The sequence below is a fragment of the Capsicum annuum genome, chromosome 11 (assembly GCF_002878395.1).
Source record: "Capsicum annuum cultivar UCD-10X-F1 chromosome 11, UCD10Xv1.1, whole genome shotgun sequence".
NCBI classification, from domain to species: Eukaryota; Viridiplantae; Streptophyta; class Magnoliopsida; order Solanales; family Solanaceae; genus Capsicum; species Capsicum annuum.
Window position 1 is genome coordinate 1,183,891 of NC_061121.1, and position 19,094 is coordinate 1,202,984.

The 19,094-nt window shown below is 35.1% G+C and overlaps 3 protein-coding genes across 3 annotated transcripts in view; 2 read left to right on the forward strand and 1 right to left on the reverse strand.

The window, feature by feature from the left end:
- Nucleotides 1-409: 409 nt before the first annotated feature.
- On the reverse strand, nt 410-6,406 carry LOC107847388 (sec-independent protein translocase protein TATC, chloroplastic). Its single transcript, XM_016691595.2, has 4 exons — nt 5,861-6,406; nt 2,933-3,240; nt 1,489-1,779; nt 410-834 (listed from the first exon to the last, which is right to left on the reverse strand). Exons 1-4 carry the CDS (start codon nt 6,093-6,095, stop codon nt 625-627), a joined length of 1,044 nt encoding a protein of 347 aa, XP_016547081.1. The 5' UTR covers nt 6,096-6,406; the 3' UTR covers nt 410-624.
- Nucleotides 6,407-7,007: 601 nt separating this feature from the next.
- On the forward strand, nt 7,008-13,779 carry LOC107846913 (origin of replication complex subunit 4). Its single transcript, XM_016691185.2, has 16 exons — nt 7,008-7,157; nt 8,949-9,039; nt 9,173-9,229; nt 9,323-9,370; nt 9,672-9,722; nt 9,812-9,855; nt 10,034-10,097; nt 10,175-10,261; nt 10,774-10,865; nt 10,944-11,025; nt 11,208-11,293; nt 11,403-11,512; nt 11,872-11,964; nt 12,046-12,110; nt 12,203-12,346; nt 13,580-13,779. The coding sequence occupies exons 1-16, from the start codon at nt 7,048-7,050 to the stop codon at nt 13,607-13,609; spliced, it is 1,254 nt and encodes a 417-aa protein (XP_016546671.1). The 5' UTR covers nt 7,008-7,047; the 3' UTR covers nt 13,610-13,779.
- Nucleotides 13,780-16,476: 2,697 nt separating this feature from the next.
- LOC124888575 overlaps nt 16,477-19,094 on the forward strand; it is a 4,293-nt gene continuing 1,675 nt past the window's right edge. Inside the window, exons 1-5 of the mRNA XM_047399252.1 lie at nt 16,477-17,208; nt 17,415-17,480; nt 17,526-17,684; nt 17,728-17,784; nt 17,968-18,069. Of these exons, the coding sequence (XP_047255208.1) occupies nt 16,477-17,208; nt 17,415-17,480; nt 17,526-17,684; nt 17,728-17,784; nt 17,968-18,069 (1,116 nt within the window). The remainder of the gene's footprint in view (nt 17,209-17,414; nt 17,481-17,525; nt 17,685-17,727; nt 17,785-17,967; nt 18,070-19,094) is intronic.

A 19,094-nucleotide genomic window follows, 5' to 3' on the forward strand; every position in this document is an offset into this window, starting at 1 on the left:
AGACTATAAGCCAGGTCTTGTTAGGGGGATCGGCCGAACCCTCTTCGACGGAAAAATACACCATTTATACACGGTTAAAATTATTTTTATTATTTATAGTAAGTGTTAAACCTCCTTCGGCTAGATTTTCTTCGAATATTGAACCCCCTTAATTGAAATCCTGGCTTCGCCTTTGCTGGTCTTTTGATCATCATAGTTGAATTTCACACAAATGTTCATCCAAGAGTGTTTGATGGATAAGTTACAGCACCCTAAATAAGATTCACAAATTGTTTTTTTCGTCTCTGATATGTTTTTACCTTTTACACTTCTAAGGTCGGAGCGTTTACAACAACATACCTAGTGTAGTCCCACAAGTCGGGTCTAGAGGGGTAGTGTGTATGCAACTCTACAGGCCAGAAAGCATATATAATGCAAAACCATGACTATTCTCTTTCATATATTAGTGAAAAGATCCAATAAAATGACTTTGGGAATGGAGTGTCAAACTAAGCAACTAATTATAGACATTGGACAGTGTCCATAGTACATGATATTCAAAAAACAGATCATATATCCCTATGAATGATCATATTCTACTAGTAGTTCTTGGTATATTGATGCAAAGAACAGAAGCGTTATCGTTCATCGCCCAGAAAGCTTAACCATCCATGCTCCACCCAAGTAAAGACCCAAAAGGGGACCAGCTAGAAGTAATTGAGTAAGGGGATCAGTTGATGGTGTAAGCACTGCAGCAGCAACGACAGCACCTACCACCACGTATCTCCAAATCGACAGCATTTGATCTCCCGACACAAGACCAGTTTGTCCCAGAAGCAGTTGAATGACAGGAACCTGTAAAAGAGATGCATTATAGAATTGTTCATTGGATTAAAGCAATTTGGATATCATGAGGACTGGCCGATTTCCGGGTGTAATCATCACAGATCAGCTCCAAGGCTTGAGTGCCTACGTTGCAGTGGTAAGAGTCGCTGCCGATGGATTCACAAACATTTTCACTAGGTTGGAGACCATTGCTATATTTGACTGGCTCACCGCTAAAATTTATCATTCTAACTTTTTTTTAGTTCATAACAGTGGTGTTTGAGCCAATCTAAGTGCACCTCTATTCCACCGAGTACTTATTACCTCCCACCAGCACATGTACTAGGTAACTTTGTCCATCAAAGCATACGAGATGGGAAGAAATGGCCTAAACATTTTTCGTCTCTACTGGATTTGAACCATGATTTTCACTCATTTCATCGACCACTAGGCCACACCTTTGGGTGCTTAAAATTTTGAATACTCACTTCTATTTTCAACCCAAAATATTGTTCAATTATGGCCAACGTGCTTTTAAGCAAGCAGTAGTTGTAAGTCAAGCCAACCAAGAACACGAAAGTGAACCTCTAGATCGAAAAATTAAATTTCATCTCGCTAAACTGTCTTTCATGCGGCGTGTTCTTATATATACTCATACAAAAAAGGGAAGAGCACGAGCCAAACCTGGAAAGACAATCCTGTGCTGAACATGAGTACAAGCACAAATTCGAAGTATTGATCAATGGACCAAAAAGATTCCACAGCCCCTTCTGCATAATTAACAAAGAAATTCAAAGCTGCCGGAGTGAGAACCAAGTGTGAGAAAACAATGCCAGCGTAAAAAAGCACAGATGATCCAAGGACAATTGGTGCCAGGAATCTTCTTTCTGACATTGTTAAACCAGGAAGAACAAAGGCTATGATCTCGTAGAGAATCACCGGAGCTCCTAAGAGAAGGCCACTATATCCTGAAACCTACATCAAAAGTGTGAACGATATCGTTACTAAGGTCAACATGCCATAGTAGTAAGAACTCCAATGTCAAAGTCGAAAAAAAAAGAAGAAGTTGTGACCATTCTCAAGGTTCAACATATTTAGTTAATCATTAGGTTCCTCGATATATTAGAAGCATTTAGACGTTCCATGAATGAATAAAGCTCATTAGCTTGTAAGCAATTACTTTAAGACAAGTCCCTTGGGTAACCTAGATAGGAACGTATGGAGAGCACGAATTAGGGTAGAAGGTTAATGCGAGTGGGTGAGTCGTAGCATGCAAGTAGTTGCACTTTGGGGTAACCTTGCTAGTAGTTGTAGAACTTTGCACATAGGTTGGCAGGGGGGGGGGGGGGGGGGGGGGGGTTTGGTAGTTTATAGCACTGCTTTGTGGGTGCCGTATTTTCTGTAATTCCATCTTGTCTCATGTTTTATTATGACTGTATTTACAATCTTTTTGTCTTGAACCGGGGGTCTATCGGAAACAACCTCTCTACTTCTTCGGAGGTGGTGGTCTGGATTGCGTATAATTTACCCTCCTCAGACCCCACTAGGTGGGAATACACTAGGTACGTTGTTGTTGTATAGAGTTAAGAATCAGAAATGCCAACTTAATACTTCAGTAATAAAAGATTAACAACACAAAGGGAGAGAGAAAAAACAAAACGAGCACTTCAGTACTAAAAATCCCTCGAGTTAAAACATAATATAAGCCAGATATCAGACATAAAAGAAGAAATTTTTAACCCTTAAAGAGGACTTGAACACAAGAAATCTCCACCTAGTTTACGAAATAAATTTCAACACAAAAATACCCAGTAAAATCCGACAAGTGAGGTTAGGGGAGGGTAAAGTGTACGCAGACCTTACCGGAAGACCCTCGGCTCAAGTGTAGCACATCCAGGTACAAGGAAGAGGAAAATAGTGAAGAAAATATGACAACTAATCCGCCACAGAAAGACAATAATCAGCCACAAAATAATGCTATAGTCAAAACACAGTAGACAACAACAGTGATAGATATCTACGGCTAAACCCTAAGCTACCATACTACGGCTACAAAATAAATTTCATTGTAGTCAAATGGTCACAGGAATGAGTAGCAAAGGAGATTTAACTTTAGATACATTCTTACCTTTAAAGTGGTGAAAAAGAACTCTCCTGGACCTAGTTGCAAAAATCGAACACCTTGTGCTAGCACAGGGGCTTCAAGAATCAAGATAATTTCTTTTGAGAAAGCAAAACATCCCACTATAGCAGCACCAACGGCCAAAACAGACACGAAAAGCCTCTGGCGTAACTCCTCCAAATGATCTAATAAGGTCATTTCTTTATCATCTGGTAGGAGCTCTTTACTAGGGTAAAGGAAATCATAAACGGTGTTCCCTTCACTATCTGATCCAACATTCTTAAATACACTCTCGCTTGAGCCATCACCGACATCTGAATTTAAGAAATAGATGCATTATTACAATCTTCTTGATTTAAAAAAATGCATTACTACTATCTAAATACATGAAAAAAAAACATACAGTCATGAACAATCACCAATATAGAACAACGAAGACAACAACATACCTAGTGTATTCCCACATAGTGGGGTTTGGGGAGGGTAGAGTGTACGCAGACCATACCACAACCTCAGATGAAGTAGCATAATGAAGAAAGAGAATAGAATTTGATCGATTTTATGTACAATAAAGGTGCTGTTCTGGAGACTGGCATCATAGAAGTGTTAAATAGTGCAAAGAGGACTGTATGCCCACAAAATAAGCAACGTGTGTATACGAAAGGAAACTAGTAAACTAACAATTTTGTGTAGATTCTTTCCTGAAAAGAAGGAAATATGAAGATATTGTTTTCAGCAGACATCAGACAGTTCAATTTTCTCCTTGTTTGCTCCCTATGCAACACTCTCACATTGGCACGGCATAACACTTTGCTCTTGCCAAAATCATTAACATACATATATACATATTACGATGTTAGGGAAATTTACTTCTTTGAAGAAGAGCCATGGAGTAACTGGTAAAGTTGTTTTCATGTGGCAGCAGGTCACGGGTTTAAGCCGTGGAAATAGCCTCCGCCAGAAATGCAGGGTAAGACTGCGTATAAAAGACTCTTGTGGTCCGGTCCTTCCCAGACATCGTGCATAGCGGGAGTTCTAGTACACTGGGTTTCCCTTTAAGGAAATTTACTTCTCCACAACGATTAAAAGAAGATAAGTGGTTATATAATGACAAAGAAGTGAAGAACGTGCACATTTTCTCACATTTTCATAGAAAAAAGATATGCATACTCGCACTATTGAACTTGGGACAAGGGAAGCAATTTAAATGATTTACAAGGTGCATCATATTCCAGTCAACAACAACAGATATGCGAATTTCTATCAGCAATTTAGTTAACCCTATTAATACAGGGTAATGACCCCTCAGGTGCTCCCGTGGAAACATGGAACGAAAGAAATAAAAGAATTGTTAAAGAAACTCTTGCGAAAAGCTATTACAATGCTGGTTCGGGGGGTGAGGGACTCAACAAAACAGCACATTATCGACAACTATCCCTGGAGCTACTTCGCTGGACTGTCGATAGAAAAAAACAATAGGTCTTTTGGGAAAAGGAAGCCGTAGTTAGACTCAAGTACAAATGCATCTTCTTAGCCTTCTGGTTTAACACAACTGACGTAGATAAAGCAGAAACCTTAATAGGCTTCCTCGACTCATTACAAACACTGAAACGAATTGAATTTTTGTATTCTGTAGCTACACCCTCCCAGCACTTTCTTTATGCTAGGAAGAACATATGTAATAATACGGCCCTTACTTATCAAAAAGAACAGAAAGGGGAAAAAAGCACAGTTGAAGGAACTCCTAGCGCCATCAGAGATTTGAGACAGAAAATCCTCTTCTCCTTTCCATTTCCTGTTAGTGATGGAAGCATTAAAGCGGGATGCTGAAAATTTCGATAGACGCGTAGTGGATTAAAGGGTTTAAGGTTAATAAAGTTAACGGGGAAGTTGTGGAGATCTCCGTATGAGCTTAATGTCAGCTGAAAGAGCTTAGCGAAATTAAGTAACAACTAACAACCACAGAAAACTAGTGAACTCATAGGTAGGATAACAGATCCAAAAGTTCAACAGCTGTAATTCTTAATATATTCAACTACTTAACTCAATTCATATAATACAAGGATATGCCAAGTCCTAGTACCCTAAAACCCATATCTCGCCAAGATCTCCATGTATAGTCCTACCAATCAGAGCAATCATCTCTATAATACATAAGAATGATTAGATATACAACAACAACATACCCCAGTGTATTCTCACAAAGTGGGGTCTAGAGAGGGTAAAGTGTACGCAGTCTATACCACTACCTCAGCTTAAGTAGAGAGGCTGTTTCCGATAGACCCCGGCTCAGGAATAAGAATGATTAGATATGACAATGGAAAATCATAAAACAAGCCCTTCCAGAACACTTACAGCAACAAAGAAACATAACTAGCTAAAGGTCCAACCTAATTAACTATTACACCAACCCATATCAGAAACTCAAGAAACCCAGCAATAGAGAAACATAGCAATAAAGAAACATAATTAGCTATAGGAACAACCCAATTAACTAGTACATACATAATACCCATATGAAAAACTCAAGAAAACCACTGAAGTTCAATACTTTATACAAAATACCCATATCAGAAACTCAAGAAAACCACTAAAGTTCAATACTTTATACTAAATATCCATATCACAAACTCAAGAAAACCAGCAACAAAGAAACATAATTAGCCTATTAACAACCCATTTAACTGCTAAACCTTTATACAAAATACCCATATCAGAAACTCAATTAGCTTAATTAACAACCCATTTAACTGCTAAACCTTTATACAAATTACCCATATCAGAAAATCAAGAAAATCAGCAACAAAGAAACATAATTAGCTTAATCAACAACCCATTCAACTGCTAAACCTTTATACAAAATACTCATATCAGAAAACTCAAAAAATCAATAAAAATTCAATCTTTTACATATTAATCATTAAAAATTCTTACCAGGCCTATCTTCAACAGCTGAACCAGGACTACTAGAATTTGCACCACTGATTTCTCTCTGTTTCTCCATAGAATCTTCAACAGCAGAACAAACAACAAGTCTACTGAACTTTTTCATGTACTTTCTGCTAGAAAGATTCAATCTTGGCCTTGTTGGATTGATATTTAGTGAAGTTCTTGAATTTAAACATTTAAAACAATGAGTTTGAGTCAATAGAGCACTTGAACTTCCCATTTTTTTGGGGGTTCTTTTCCTCAGAAGAAAGGTGTCTGAATTTTTTGGCTGAGGTGATGATTGGTTCCAACTGGTCCTTTAACAAAAAGATATTTTCGGATCCTTGATTACCCTAAATAATAAGCTTTGCTGAATATCAAGTATAAATTGTATAGGGAATTTATTTCAAGAAAATTAATGGTCACATGTTTTGGTATAAAGTAGAAAATAAGTGAGATTGAAATGATTAGAACCGGAGTTATGCATATCTCAACGAGAATGTGTGAGATATTGGTAGTAAAGTATCGGAAAGAAGAAATTGGTCAACACATGATGCATTTTCAGCTTACTAACGATATGAACTTAAGTAGTAAGTTGTGGAAGGAGCGAAGTACAATGGCAGGTTAGAATTAGTCAACACGATGCATTTTCAACTTACTAACGATATGAACTTAAGTAGTAAGTTATGAAAATAGCAAAGTACGATGGCATGTTAGCAGGTAGTTGAGTGTCATCTGGTTGTCCGAGAGCTGGATTTCGCTTTGCTACTAGCAGTATTAACACTTTTGCTATTACATATTGTTACTCGATTATTGTTTTATGTTATTGTGGTTATTGTTCCTTTTCTCTCCATGCTTCAAAATATTCTTCTTATTATTCGTGATATCTCCATTACTTTTTGTTTCCTCCTTTTAAATCTATTTTGATATGTGTTACTTTTCTTATTAAGCGAAATATGATTGCATGGACTAATTCTACCACCTCTAACGGCGATATAAAATTCCGTAAATGGTCATTTATTAAATAGTTATCACAAAAGGGGTCAAAGCCCAAAACCCATGATTAACAAGGCCTTCACTTCACAAAAAGGCCCAAGGTCCAAGGCCCAAATATCTTTCCACAACACATAAAAAAAGTTCCTTCACTCTCTTTTTTCCCGCCAATTTTTTCTTGTGTAGAAAATCTAGCAAAAATGGATGTTGAAAATCCAGCAGAAGAAGCTCAGATTCTACTAAGAACAAGACTTTGCAATCCCAATTACATCTTCACCATTTTATCTGATTCCCCTGATAGCAATTACAGGTAAATTAAAGAAAAAAAAAAGAAGCAAAAATCCCATTTTTATTGTCATTTTTTCAAGATTTGCTCTCTCTCTCTATTGATTTTTAGTTCATTTTATGCAACCCCAAATGGCCAAAGTAGTCTTTTTAGGATTTATGCAAGACCCCTTGTTTGTAATATCTTTTGTTTATAAGTTGGTGAATCGAATTCTCACCAATAAGGTAAAAGTCTTGGTAGTCTACCAACTGAGCTACCAAATGGTCTAAGTAGTCTTTTTAGAATTTGTGCAAGACCCTTTATTTGTAATATCTTTTGTTTATAAGTTGGTGAATCGAATTCTCAGGAATAAGGTAAAAGTTCAAGTAGTCGACCAACTGAGCTACTACGATTGCGCCTTTATTTGTAATTGTGTTTTTGTGGAACCCCAAATGGCTTAAGTAGTCTTTTTAGAATTTATGCAAGACCCTTTATTTGTAATGTCTTTTGTTTATAAGTTGGTGAATCGAATTCTCACCAATAAGGTAAAAGTCAAGGTAGTCGACCAACTGAGCTACTAAGATTTCACCTTTATATGTAATTATATTGTTGTGGAACCCCAAATGGCCAAAGTAGTCTTTTTAATAATTTACTCAAGACCCTTTATTTGTAATTTTATTTTATTTTTAAAATAAAAGAATTGGGGAATCAAATTGTAACTAATATGGTGAAAGTTCATATAGTCGATCAACTGAGCTACAAAGATTGCGTCTTTATTTGTAACTGTGTTTTTGTGGAACCCCAAATGGCCAATGTAGTCTTTTTATAATCTATTCAAGACCTTTTACTTTGTAATTATTTTTTTAAAAAAAAAAATGGGAAATCATATTTTCGTCGATAAGGTGAAAGTTCAGGTAGTCGATTAACTAAGCTACTAAGATTGCTACTTTACTTGTAATTGCATTTAGCATTTCGTTATCTTCTCTGATCCCCTAGGTAGAAAATACATGTTAAAAAAGAAAAAAAAGCTCCCATTTTGATTCTCATTTTTCAAGATTTTGCTCTCCAAGTTTAATGTTATTTCATTTTTTTTTTCTAACCCCACATGGCCAAAGTAGTTTTTGGCTGTAGAGGCAGACCGACTAAGTATTAGGGGAAGTGATTAGACATGATATGACGTATTTTGAGCTTACCGAGGAGTCGAGGACAATGACCTTAGATAGGAGAGTTTGGAGGTCGCAGATTAATGTAGAAATTTAGTTGGTAGTTGAGCATTCTCTCGCTTTCTAGCAGGATAGGCTTGGTGGTCATACTTGGACCTTACTTCTTACTCTAGTATTAGCACTATTCTTGTAGTTTCTTGTTCTTTGATTTCGACTGTTGCTGGTGTTTTTTGTGCTCTGATTATTGCATTATTTCGTTGTTGTTACTGTTCTTTCTTCTATATGTTGTTTAATGCTCTCCATTTCGCATTATTTCGTTATTGTTATTGCTCCCATATCTGTTACGTAAGCTGGTGCTCTATCGGAAACAATCTCTCTAACTCTATGAGGTAGGGGTAAGTTCTCCGTACTCTCTACCGTCCCTAGACCACAAATGTGGGAGTACACTGTGTATTTTGTTGTTGTTTAGCATCTTCACTATTTTCTCTGATTCCCCAGATAGCAACTACAGTTAAAAAGAAAACTCCCTTTTTTGTTTTCATTTTTTCTTGATTTTCCACTGCAAATTGAATGTTGTTTCACCTTTTTATAACCCCAAATAGCCAAAGTAGTTTTTACAGAATTCATTCATGACCCTTTATGTGTAATTGGTTTTAGCTTTTATTTCTTTCAGCAAATTGAAGTATATAATGTCAAGTTCAGTAACTGAAGCATGTAACAACTCAGCTCTACTTCTTGGCCCTCGTGGTTGCGGAAAAGTTGCGGTTAGTTAGATTTCTATGTTTTATTTTGTTGACTGATTTAATTTTTGCGTGCCCTTCGTTTTCTTATTTCATTATTAGGCTAGATATTTTAGACTTGATTGGTTATTCATTTGTAATTTATTGTTTATGCCAGATCTTAGAGATGGTTATCAAGGATTTACTGCAAGAATATCCAGACATGATCTGTGTGGTACTGATTTAGTATATGATTTGGCAGTGACATGTTTCTGAACAAATATAAACGAGACTTATTTATTGACCGTAAATGCTATGTTGATTACAGATTAAACTTAATGGATTATTGCACAGCGAGGATAATTGTGCTTTGAAGGTATGAATACAATTTCCCTTGTTTTACGTTGGAATTACGTTATAAGAGTTTATACTTATAATGCACCGTGTATTTCTAGAGGGATAGACCTATTATCCCCGAGTTCTGAAGTTTGCGGTTGGGTTTTAAAGGTCATTTTGTGGGAATACACTGGGTATGTTGTTGTTTTTATTGTTGGAAAAGTTAAAGTACGTGCCTCTTTGAACAAAGAGTGTTAGTATGTGTTCATGTTAGATATTTGTCCGTAATGTTGTCCTCGATCTCTGTATCCTTTGTTTGATATAGTTATTTTATCTTGCAGGAAATTGCAAGGCAATTATGTATAGAGAATCAATTGGTTTTCTCAAAGATGGTATCGTGTCCATTCTGGTTATGATATTGATTTCCATTTTACATTTTAACCGAAGGTATCAAACAGTCATCATGTATTTCTTATAACAGGCATCATTTGACGATAACTCCCAGTTTGTGATATCCATGTTAAGGTGAGTCTATATATCTCTTGTAATTTCTTTCTTTGTATCATCGTCAACGTATCACCAAAGAGAAGAGACTCCTTCCTTTGTGTCTGGAATGTTTTAATTATATGATCTTCGGAGAGAACATCTACTAGTTTTTTGTTCTCCTGATGCACGTTCTTATTATACTGTAATTTCTCGCCAGGGAGTGTGGATTGGCACATAAAACCATTATCTTTGTGGTGGATGAGTTTGATCTTTTTACGCAGGTAAGATTCTCATATACGAAGAAAAATATGAAAAAATATGTCAATTATTCAAGATTGGATGTATCTGTGATTTGCAGGGTAAACAGCGGTTACTCTATAGCTTGCTAGATGCAATGCAGTCTGTAACATCACAAGCTGTTGTCGTTGGTGTGAGTTGCAGATTGGTATGTTCCTTATTACTAGCATTAATACTTTCGTCTCTTGTTTTTTTCTCTATAAACTATGCATTTCTCAACATCATCATGTCCAGACTGTTTTGGTATTTGGGACTCGAAAATCAAACGAGCAAAAGCTCGTTTTCTTTTTTCTTTTTTTTTTTCCTTTTAAAGAATATATTCAGCATCTCGTTTTGAGTTGCTTAACAACAACAACAACAAACTCAGTGTATTCCCACAAAGTGAGGACTGGGGAGGGTAAGATGTACACAGTCCATACTGCTACCTTCGAAGAAGTAGAAAGGCTGTTTCCAATAGACCCCTGGCTCAAGATAAAGAATAGTAAATAAGGGGAGAGGGGATGGGTGACATAAAAGAAAATCAGGACTCGTTTTGAGTTGCTTATGAACAAGATTAACTTCGGTAGGTTCCCTAATTACTGAGATAGTTATCTTGTCGTTAATGCACGTTGACTACATATAGCAAGCTACATCGGAGAAGCTGAAACTTCTCTTGTGCAGGATGCTGATCAACTCTTAGAGAAGAGAGTAAGGTCTCGTTTCTCGCATAGAAAGCTGTTATTTCTACCTCCTTCGCAAGAAGACTTGCAAAGGTAACTTCTCCTTACATCCTCGGTTACTGATTAACCGCCCGCAAGAAATTTTATCTGTACTGACAATCTGTATATCAGAATTTTGCAGCATTGTTTACTACTGCCAACGGAGTCGAGCCTTCCTCCTCAATATGTAGCTGCTTATAACAAAAAGTTTCTTGTATCCTTTTCACTCGTTACTCCCAGTATAATCCCACAAAGTGGGGTCTGGGGCGGAGTGTACATTTTGGAAACATCTCTTTCTGGTTAGACGAAAAAAGAAGCATTAAAGTTTCTACGATTTGATGAATTGTGATCTGTTATTTTGCTAGCAGATGTGAAGCTATCCTTAACGTTTGTTAGAATATGTTATCGGATGACAAATTCAAAGACATCGTTGAGTCATTATGCGATTCTGATTCAACTTTTAATCATCTATTGAGATTTCTGTAAGTCTACCATTCCTTTAATTACCAAATTGATGCATTCACTGTGCTGTGTCAAACATCTATTCGCTTTTTAAAAAATTAGAACTCATCGTATGGTCATTTCCGCTAGGTTTGTTGCAGTTTGCGAGATGGATCCAAAATCTGGATTCTTATCACTCGATAATTTTAAAACAGCTCTATCAAGTATTCAACGGCAACCCAAGTTGGAAGCGTTGCAAGGTATGTCATTTTCTGTTCTGTGATGACTAGTGTTTTCTAGGAATTTTTCGGTTAGAGCTAAAACTAATCGGACACATTTACCGGCCCAAAATCGATTCACTTGGCCTCTCTCCTCCCAGTCCAGTGACTCGTCGACTCATCATCATGGCTCCAGCTTCGATACTCAGCCTCTTCGGCTATTCCCATATCCTCTTCACTCATATTCTCTTATGTGACACAGTAGTCTCCGAGATTGTGAGTTGTATAAGCCCTAATGGTACATACTCACAAACCATTTATAAAAATGTATACCCTCCACGGCTAGGCTACCACCGAGATGAATCAACTTGAACAACGTGATCTTCAAATTGTCGATGCAGATTGCTCCATTTTAGAGCTATACATCCTCGTTTGCTTGAGGAGATTGGAAGTTAAAGAGCAAGAGACTACTAACTTCAATTCAGTAATGAAAGGTTCGACTGCTACACGATCCCTTAGTTCTTATGTTAATAGTGTGTATCCGTTGTGACTGACCGTGCTATCACGCCTTCCAGAGTATAAAAGTGTGCACGATTCGTTCCAAACAGCAGACTATTATGAGCGGAATGTATGCCTCCGGGTGTGTATCGCACTTGAAATACAAATTGTCTGTCGAACATCCAACTTTGGATCTTTGAAGGTATACTGACAAATATTCGCTCTCCTTTTCAGGCATTCGAACATCTTTTTCAGCGCGAGTTAATCTCCTTGGTCGACAACAGAGGGCACAGCCAATCCGTTGAATTCCGTCCAGTGAGGCTTTTGATCTCATCACATGAACTGCATCAGGGACTGAAATCATACCGTTCCTGTCCAGTAAGTTACTTTCCGGAATAACTCCCTTTTTCAGGTAGTCAACCAACTAAGCGATTAAGAGTTTCCAAGAATAATGATATTCTTTTAGTCTGAAATGCACTTGGGTGGTTGCGAATATCAAATATCATGGCAGTAATAAACACAACCGAGGGTCTATCGGATACATCTTATCCCACAAAGGTAGGCTGCGTACATCTTACCTTCCCTAGATCCCACTTGTGGAATTACACTATGCGCGCTATTGTTGTTTATAGCAATACTATACTCACTTACCAGTCTCACACAAACAAAAAAAGGGCAGTTGCTATGCGCGGTGTCCGAGGAAGCAGTAGCGGACCCAGACTTTTCACCAAGTGGGTTCAAAGCTGCTGCATAAAATAATTAAAAATATAAAACGCCCCTGCAGGGACTCAAACACAGAACCTTTGTGTTACTAATTGAACCAGCTACCACTAAGCTAGGCACTCCTTGTGTATAAGGGTTCAATATATAATATATACGTTTTAAATTTGTAAAAACTTCTTATATATACAGTGTAATTTTTCAACGAAGTGGGTTCATATGAACCCACTTGAACCTATGTCGGTCCGCCCCTGTGAGGAAGGGCCCCACCACAAGGGTGCACTGTACGCAGCCTTACCTTGCATTTCTGTTGGAGGTTGTTTTCAAGGCTTGAACCCGCGACCTCCTGGTCACACGGCAGCAACTTCACCAATTACTCCAAGGCTCCCCTTCCGAAGGGCAGCTCGGTTCACTAAAGCTACTTCTATGCGCGGTATCTGAGGAAGGGCCCCACTACAAGGGTGTATTATTGTGCCCAACCTTACCTTGCATTTCTGTCGGAGGCTGTTGGCTTGAACTCATGACCTCCTGATCACATGACAACAACTTTTCAGTCTCACACAAACAAGCAAAGAAAATTTTTCTTAAAATCCATCTTCATTATCTAGTATTACATAAATCATATTCAAACTTCATTATCTAGTGGCGGTGCTAGAATGTTATGTATATGTTCGACCAAACACAATAGCTTTAGTCCAAGCTCTACATTAATTTGTATTAAGAAATATGCTAAATATGCACAAAAACAATTAGTTGATCCAGTGAATTTTAGATACCAGATAGTTAATACCAAAATAAATAAATAAATAATAAGCCACTTATAAAATAAAGTCTTTCAAATTATTTAGTGTTTTTGACAACAAATACTAATTAGTTTTTGTTCATGTGCAGGCAATTCTTCATAAAGTACTTGCAGTTTGAAGTCAAAGCACCATATGTTAGTATTATTTTTATCAGAGAAATTTAGTAAAATTAAAATGATTTTAATATAAAAGAATTATATTATTTCCATATTATCCCACATTTTAATGTTTAATTGAATTTCTAGTAATATTTCTCATTAGTGTTCAATATTTCAATTATACATAGTATATTCCTACGTGCTACATTATAAATAGATAAGGAGTTGATCAGATGATAAGTTATTTATTTTCAATTCAAAGGTTATAAGTTCGAGATATCAAAGAATAAAAGCAGGTGAAGTTTCTAAAGTATGATTTAAAAAAAAAAAAGTTAAAAATTAACCCAACAACTTAGGGTGTGTTTGGTATTAAGGAAAATATTTTCTGAAAAATATTTTTTAATTTTCTCATGTTTGATTGACTTAAAGGTTTTGGAAAACGTTTTCCAAAATCCTTTAAATTTTCAAATCCCTTTTTATTGATGATGAACAATAAGCCAACATTTTGACTTTCTTAATTTTTCATAAAATGTACTCTCTCCGTTTCATATTAATTAATCATTTTATTAAAAATAGTTGTTTCATATTAGGAAAGCATTAATTAAAATTCTTTCAGATTATTCTTGCAATTAAATTTTTTTAAAAGTGTTCACACTTATTTCTAAAGTTTTCAATCTTTTTTTTAGGTGTGAACTAGTAAAATTATCTTCTTATTTATGTTTTGTTAATCACCGTGTAAAATGAAATATGTTCAACTAATATGGGACGGAAGAAGTACAAAGAGGCAACAAGAAATAGCACTAGGCTGCTATGCGATCAAAAAGTCATGAATTCCAGTTGTGGAAATTACTTCTTGTAAAAATTTAGAATTAAATTGTGTATAATAAACTCTTATGATTCGGATCTTTCCCAAATCCAGATTTTTTTCCTTTTTAGCAAAGTCAAAAGGGAGAAAAAGAAGGAACAGAAATGCATATTAACATGGATTAATTTGAAGTAATATAATTAGCCACTAATCACTATTAGATGTACAAGATCCAATTAAAAAAAAAAGTATTTTCTCCATCCCAAATTTCCTAATTTAATGTCCCATTTTACTTGTCTTTTTTTGTTAATCAAGATAAGACAATTTTTTTCCCATGTTTTACCCTTTGTATTAATTACTTTTTTTTCTTCAAATTAAATTGTAAACATCATTTAATAGGGGTACTATAGTAAACTAGTCATGTTATTAATTATTTTTCTTAACCAATGTGTCATCTCAATTTGGGACGGATAATTTGAAATAGAGGGAGTAGTTTGGTGTACTAAAGCTTTCGCTATGTGTAGAGTCCGAAGAAGAACCTCTTATCTTGTGAAACCAGATTACCCTCAAATCCCGAGAGTTCACAACTAATATATTTCGTGTAGTCCCACAACATGCGTCGTCTTCAAAAATCACGCATTTATAATTATTGGAATAAGCACTTTTAGAAAAAAAAAAAAAAAAACCTTAGCCAAACTCACGATTAAGTTGTTTTCTACAACTGATTTTCTTGTCTATAATTTGAATATTAAAAAGTAGAAATAATCAAAATTTATCTATTACCAAATATTATGAATGAGCCGAAACCAGTTATGATAAAGCAGTTCAATATCACATTAAATGGCTATGTATGAGATACGAATTAATAAATGGAAAAAATACATATGTTAACATACTTAATTACAAAAAATAGCAACACTTTTTCCTAATTACATTCTATAACATATGTAGCATTATTTTAAGTGGTCCCTATTTTTTGCCGAATAAATTTTTTACTGTGATAAAATCCCCCTTTTCACCCCTCCTTCTTTATCTTTCCTTAATTTAAATTTCTTTTTCCTATTTTTCCGTCATTAACCATCACTCTCTCCTCAATCTTATTGCATTTTGCACGATCTGTGCTAAGGATTTGCTTCCCATATTTAAGGTAATTATTAATCGCATTTTACATGTGAGCGTTTTATTTTTTTGTCCTACTTTAATTCATTGGAAATTTAATTTTTAAGGGTTTTGTGTTTTAATGGATGAACACACTGCAAAAACACCTATAAACAGTGGTACAAGGAATATGAAATTAGTGTATGATGCACCATTTTTTAGTCTTGGGTTAACTCAAGAAGATTTAGTTACTGTTGTTTCAAATCCTTTACAGTTGAGGAAATCTGGTAGATCGAAAGAGATTAGGTCGAAGTTTCGCAACAACGAAGTGCAGATGACGAAAATTTAAAAAAAAAAAAAGGGTTGAAGAAAACTCCTTCTCCAAAGGAGCAAAAACTAAAAAACGGTACAAGAAGAAAAGGAAATCTAAAGAAATTGAAGACGATGTTGACAAATCTTATGATGAATCTGAAGAAGAAAGTGAGGAAGAGGTATTTTTTTTGTTTGTAAATGTATTATTTTTTTTGTGTTCAAGTAATTATGTATTTTCTGTTATGATGATATTTAGGGCTTATGTGAAAATATATTGTTGAATTAACTACTCATGAATAGTATTTGGATATATATTTTTCTAGTATAGGTGATATGTATTTTTAGTACGGCTGAATAATTTTGATCTATATGTATTTTTAGTGTAGTTGATATGCATTTTTGAGTATTTGTATTTTTCAGTGTTTGTTGTATTTTTTATATGGTCAAAATACATATGCATGTTATTTTAGTTTAACTACCATAACAGTCTATTGTCTATATGTATTTTTAGTACATTTGATATGTATTTTTCAGTGTTGGTTGCAGTTATGATTTGATCAAAATACATATGCATTTTAATCATCTGAAATATATATGCATGTTATATGGTTTTTTTGTTTGATTGAATTTTGTTTACAGATTAAGAAGTGGTAGTTTTAATTTGTATAGGTGATGCGGGACGAAATATTCTTTGTCAGAAAACTTCCAAGATTTGCATCACACATGTGCTCGTACAGTGACAATGATATTTATGGAAGCGTATGCGCAGTTTTAAACAAGGAACAGTTTAAAAACTTTTGTGAGAATAACATTTTTGGTTATTTTATGAAGAAGAAGCAGTGTGTAGTGCAACCACAGTTGTGCAGATGCGTTATGACGCTTGAGGTGAAGGGTAGTTCTTCTTCGGGGATTATGATCTGTGCTAATGGCACCTCTCTTAGTTTTACTCCCATGGAATTTGCGATTATAACTAGATTGAATTGTGTGTCTAATAGGTATGACTTTATTTTTTATGAGGGTGTACCAAATAGGATGATTGAAAAGTATTTCAATGGGGCAGAAATTATACAGAAAAGGCAACTGTTTCTAGTATTTACGGAGAAAGTATGGGGGGAGAACAATGATGAGGACGCTGAGAAATTTGCAATTTTGTATTTCCTACATTCATTTGTGTTGTCTAACATTGACACTGTTGTTATACCCCGTGTTCATTTTGATTTGGTAGATAGTGGTAGATATAAGGATTTTCCATGGGGTTCTTTATCTTTTGAAGATCTGGCTAGAAGTTTGAACAACCGGCTGAAAGCTGAGGGCAAATTTTATTTGATTCAGGGAATGCCACTGGCTATTCAAATGTGGCTATGTGAGTGTTGTTCAAATGTCCCACCAAAGATTGCATTGAAGGTTGAGAATTGGATTCTCCGATTATTAAATTGAAAGACAATTGCACCTCATCCACGGTATGAGTTTTTGATGAATGCTACGTTCAAGGACAATGGCAAGGTTTGTTGTGAACAAATATATATGCATTGATATGTATTGTATTGTATTGTATACATATATTCTTTTTCATTTTCAATTGTTTAACATATTCTTTAACATATTCATAGGTTGTATTTAAGAACATAAAGCCAACTGAAATGGAACTGGCAAAGCTTGAAATACCACAGAAGGATGTAACTGAAGATGAACGTTCAGTTGATTCGGACGATGACTTCTAGGATCCACCACCAAAGAAGATCAACGAACGTTCAAAGAAGAAACAGAAGGTGGATTCATCAACCCCAGTAGCGAAGAAACCTTCAGGAAAGAAGCAAGTCAATATTGTTGACGCGCATACCCAAACGAGGACTCCACCTCATCGTGCTGCCAAGGCTGCTGTAAACGAGGACACAAGTATTCAAGCCAATTCCAACACGACAGGCTTCTTCTTCAAAAACGAAGGAAGGGAAGCAAACAGCTAGGGTTATTTTTCCTCAGGTACAGTCAAAGGCAGATAGTCATGTAGAGGAAGTAGCCGTGTCAAAGCATGAGAGTCATGTTAAGAAAGAAACATTTATTTCTAAGAAAGTTTTTGATGCATTCCGTGAAGAGGTAATTTTTTTTGTCAAATGTTTGTTTTACATTTAAAAATATGTGTTTACTGAATTTGTATGAATACAGGTTCGTCAAGAGTTTAAAGGAGTTCGTGAAGAGTTTACTCGAATTCGTCAATTAGTGAAGAAAAAGTTCAAAAAAATGGTCAAAGCAATTGAACATAGCAAGGTAAAAGTTTAATTATTATATAATATTCACAATATTAAAAAAATACATATGCAGAGTATATGAAAAAATATATATGCAGTATATTGCTAAAAATACATATGAAGTTTATACAAAAAATACATATGAGTTGATATAAAAAATATATAGAAAATGTAATACAAAATACATATGCAGTGTGTCAAGAAATGTATTTTGATAAATACATATTCAGAGTTTGTAAAAAAATACATATGCAGTATATTGCTAAAAATACATATGTAGTTTATTCAAAATATATATATGAGTTTATTTTCAAAAAATACATATGAAATGTATTACAAAATACATATGCAGTGTGTCAAGAAATGTATTTTTCAACACTATGTATTTTTAGTGGGTTGGTATATACATATTAAGTGAAATCAAATAATAGTAGTTTATTCAAATTATACTTGTAGCAACAACATGAAGATACAGAGGTTGAAGCACAACAGATGGATTATGCTGGTGTCGAAACATCACCACAACAATTCAGTCCTACTGTTGATTAGAATTTGGATGAGAATCAGGATGGTACAAACGTAAAAAAATAACTAAAATATGATTATTCTTCTGAGTGCACAAATGTAATTACTTTTTTTGTGCAGTTATATGTTATTTTAAATATAGTCCTGTATAAACATATACAACTGAATTTTTGTTTGAAGTTGGTTTAATTTTTTTTGCTTGTTTGCAAGGGGTGCACTGATTTGCATCCAGATAAAACAAATATTGAAATTGATTCTCAACATTTAATCCCTGATGAGCTTCTCCAAAGTATAAATTTGGATTATAATCTTTCTGAGAAGATTGTTCATCACGATGATCGAGTATGTATAATGAATTGAACTTCAGTTTATGTGATGTAAAAATCATAACAATCCATAAGACAATTATATATTTTCTTTCATTTCTATTGCAGATCACTGATAAGAAATTGGATGATACAAATTTGTCTGATTCGCAGTTTACAATCCCAGATGAGTTGTTACCAAGTCTTAATGCAT

Coding starts and splice junctions, on each gene's coding strand:
- LOC107847388 (XM_016691595.2), bottom strand. CDS start 6,095: ATGGGAAGTTCAAGTGCTCTATTGACTCAAACTCATTGTTTTAAATGT. Junction 1,780..2,932: donor TCTTTTTCACCACTTTAAAG/GTAAGAATGTAT, acceptor CTTTTGATGTAG/GTTTCAGGATATAGTGGCCT. Junction 835..1,488: donor GCACAGGATTGTCTTTCCAG/GTTTGGCTCGTG, acceptor TCTCTTTTACAG/GTTCCTGTCATTCAACTGCT.
- LOC107846913 (XM_016691185.2), top strand. CDS start 7,048: ATGGATGTTGAAAATCCAGCAGAAGAAGCTCAGATTCTACTAAGAACA. Junction 9,371..9,671: donor AGGATAATTGTGCTTTGAAG/GTATGAATACAA, acceptor TTTATCTTGCAG/GAAATTGCAAGGCAATTATG. Junction 11,026..11,207: donor CTTATAACAAAAAGTTTCTT/GTATCCTTTTCA, acceptor AACGTTTGTTAG/AATATGTTATCGGATGACAA.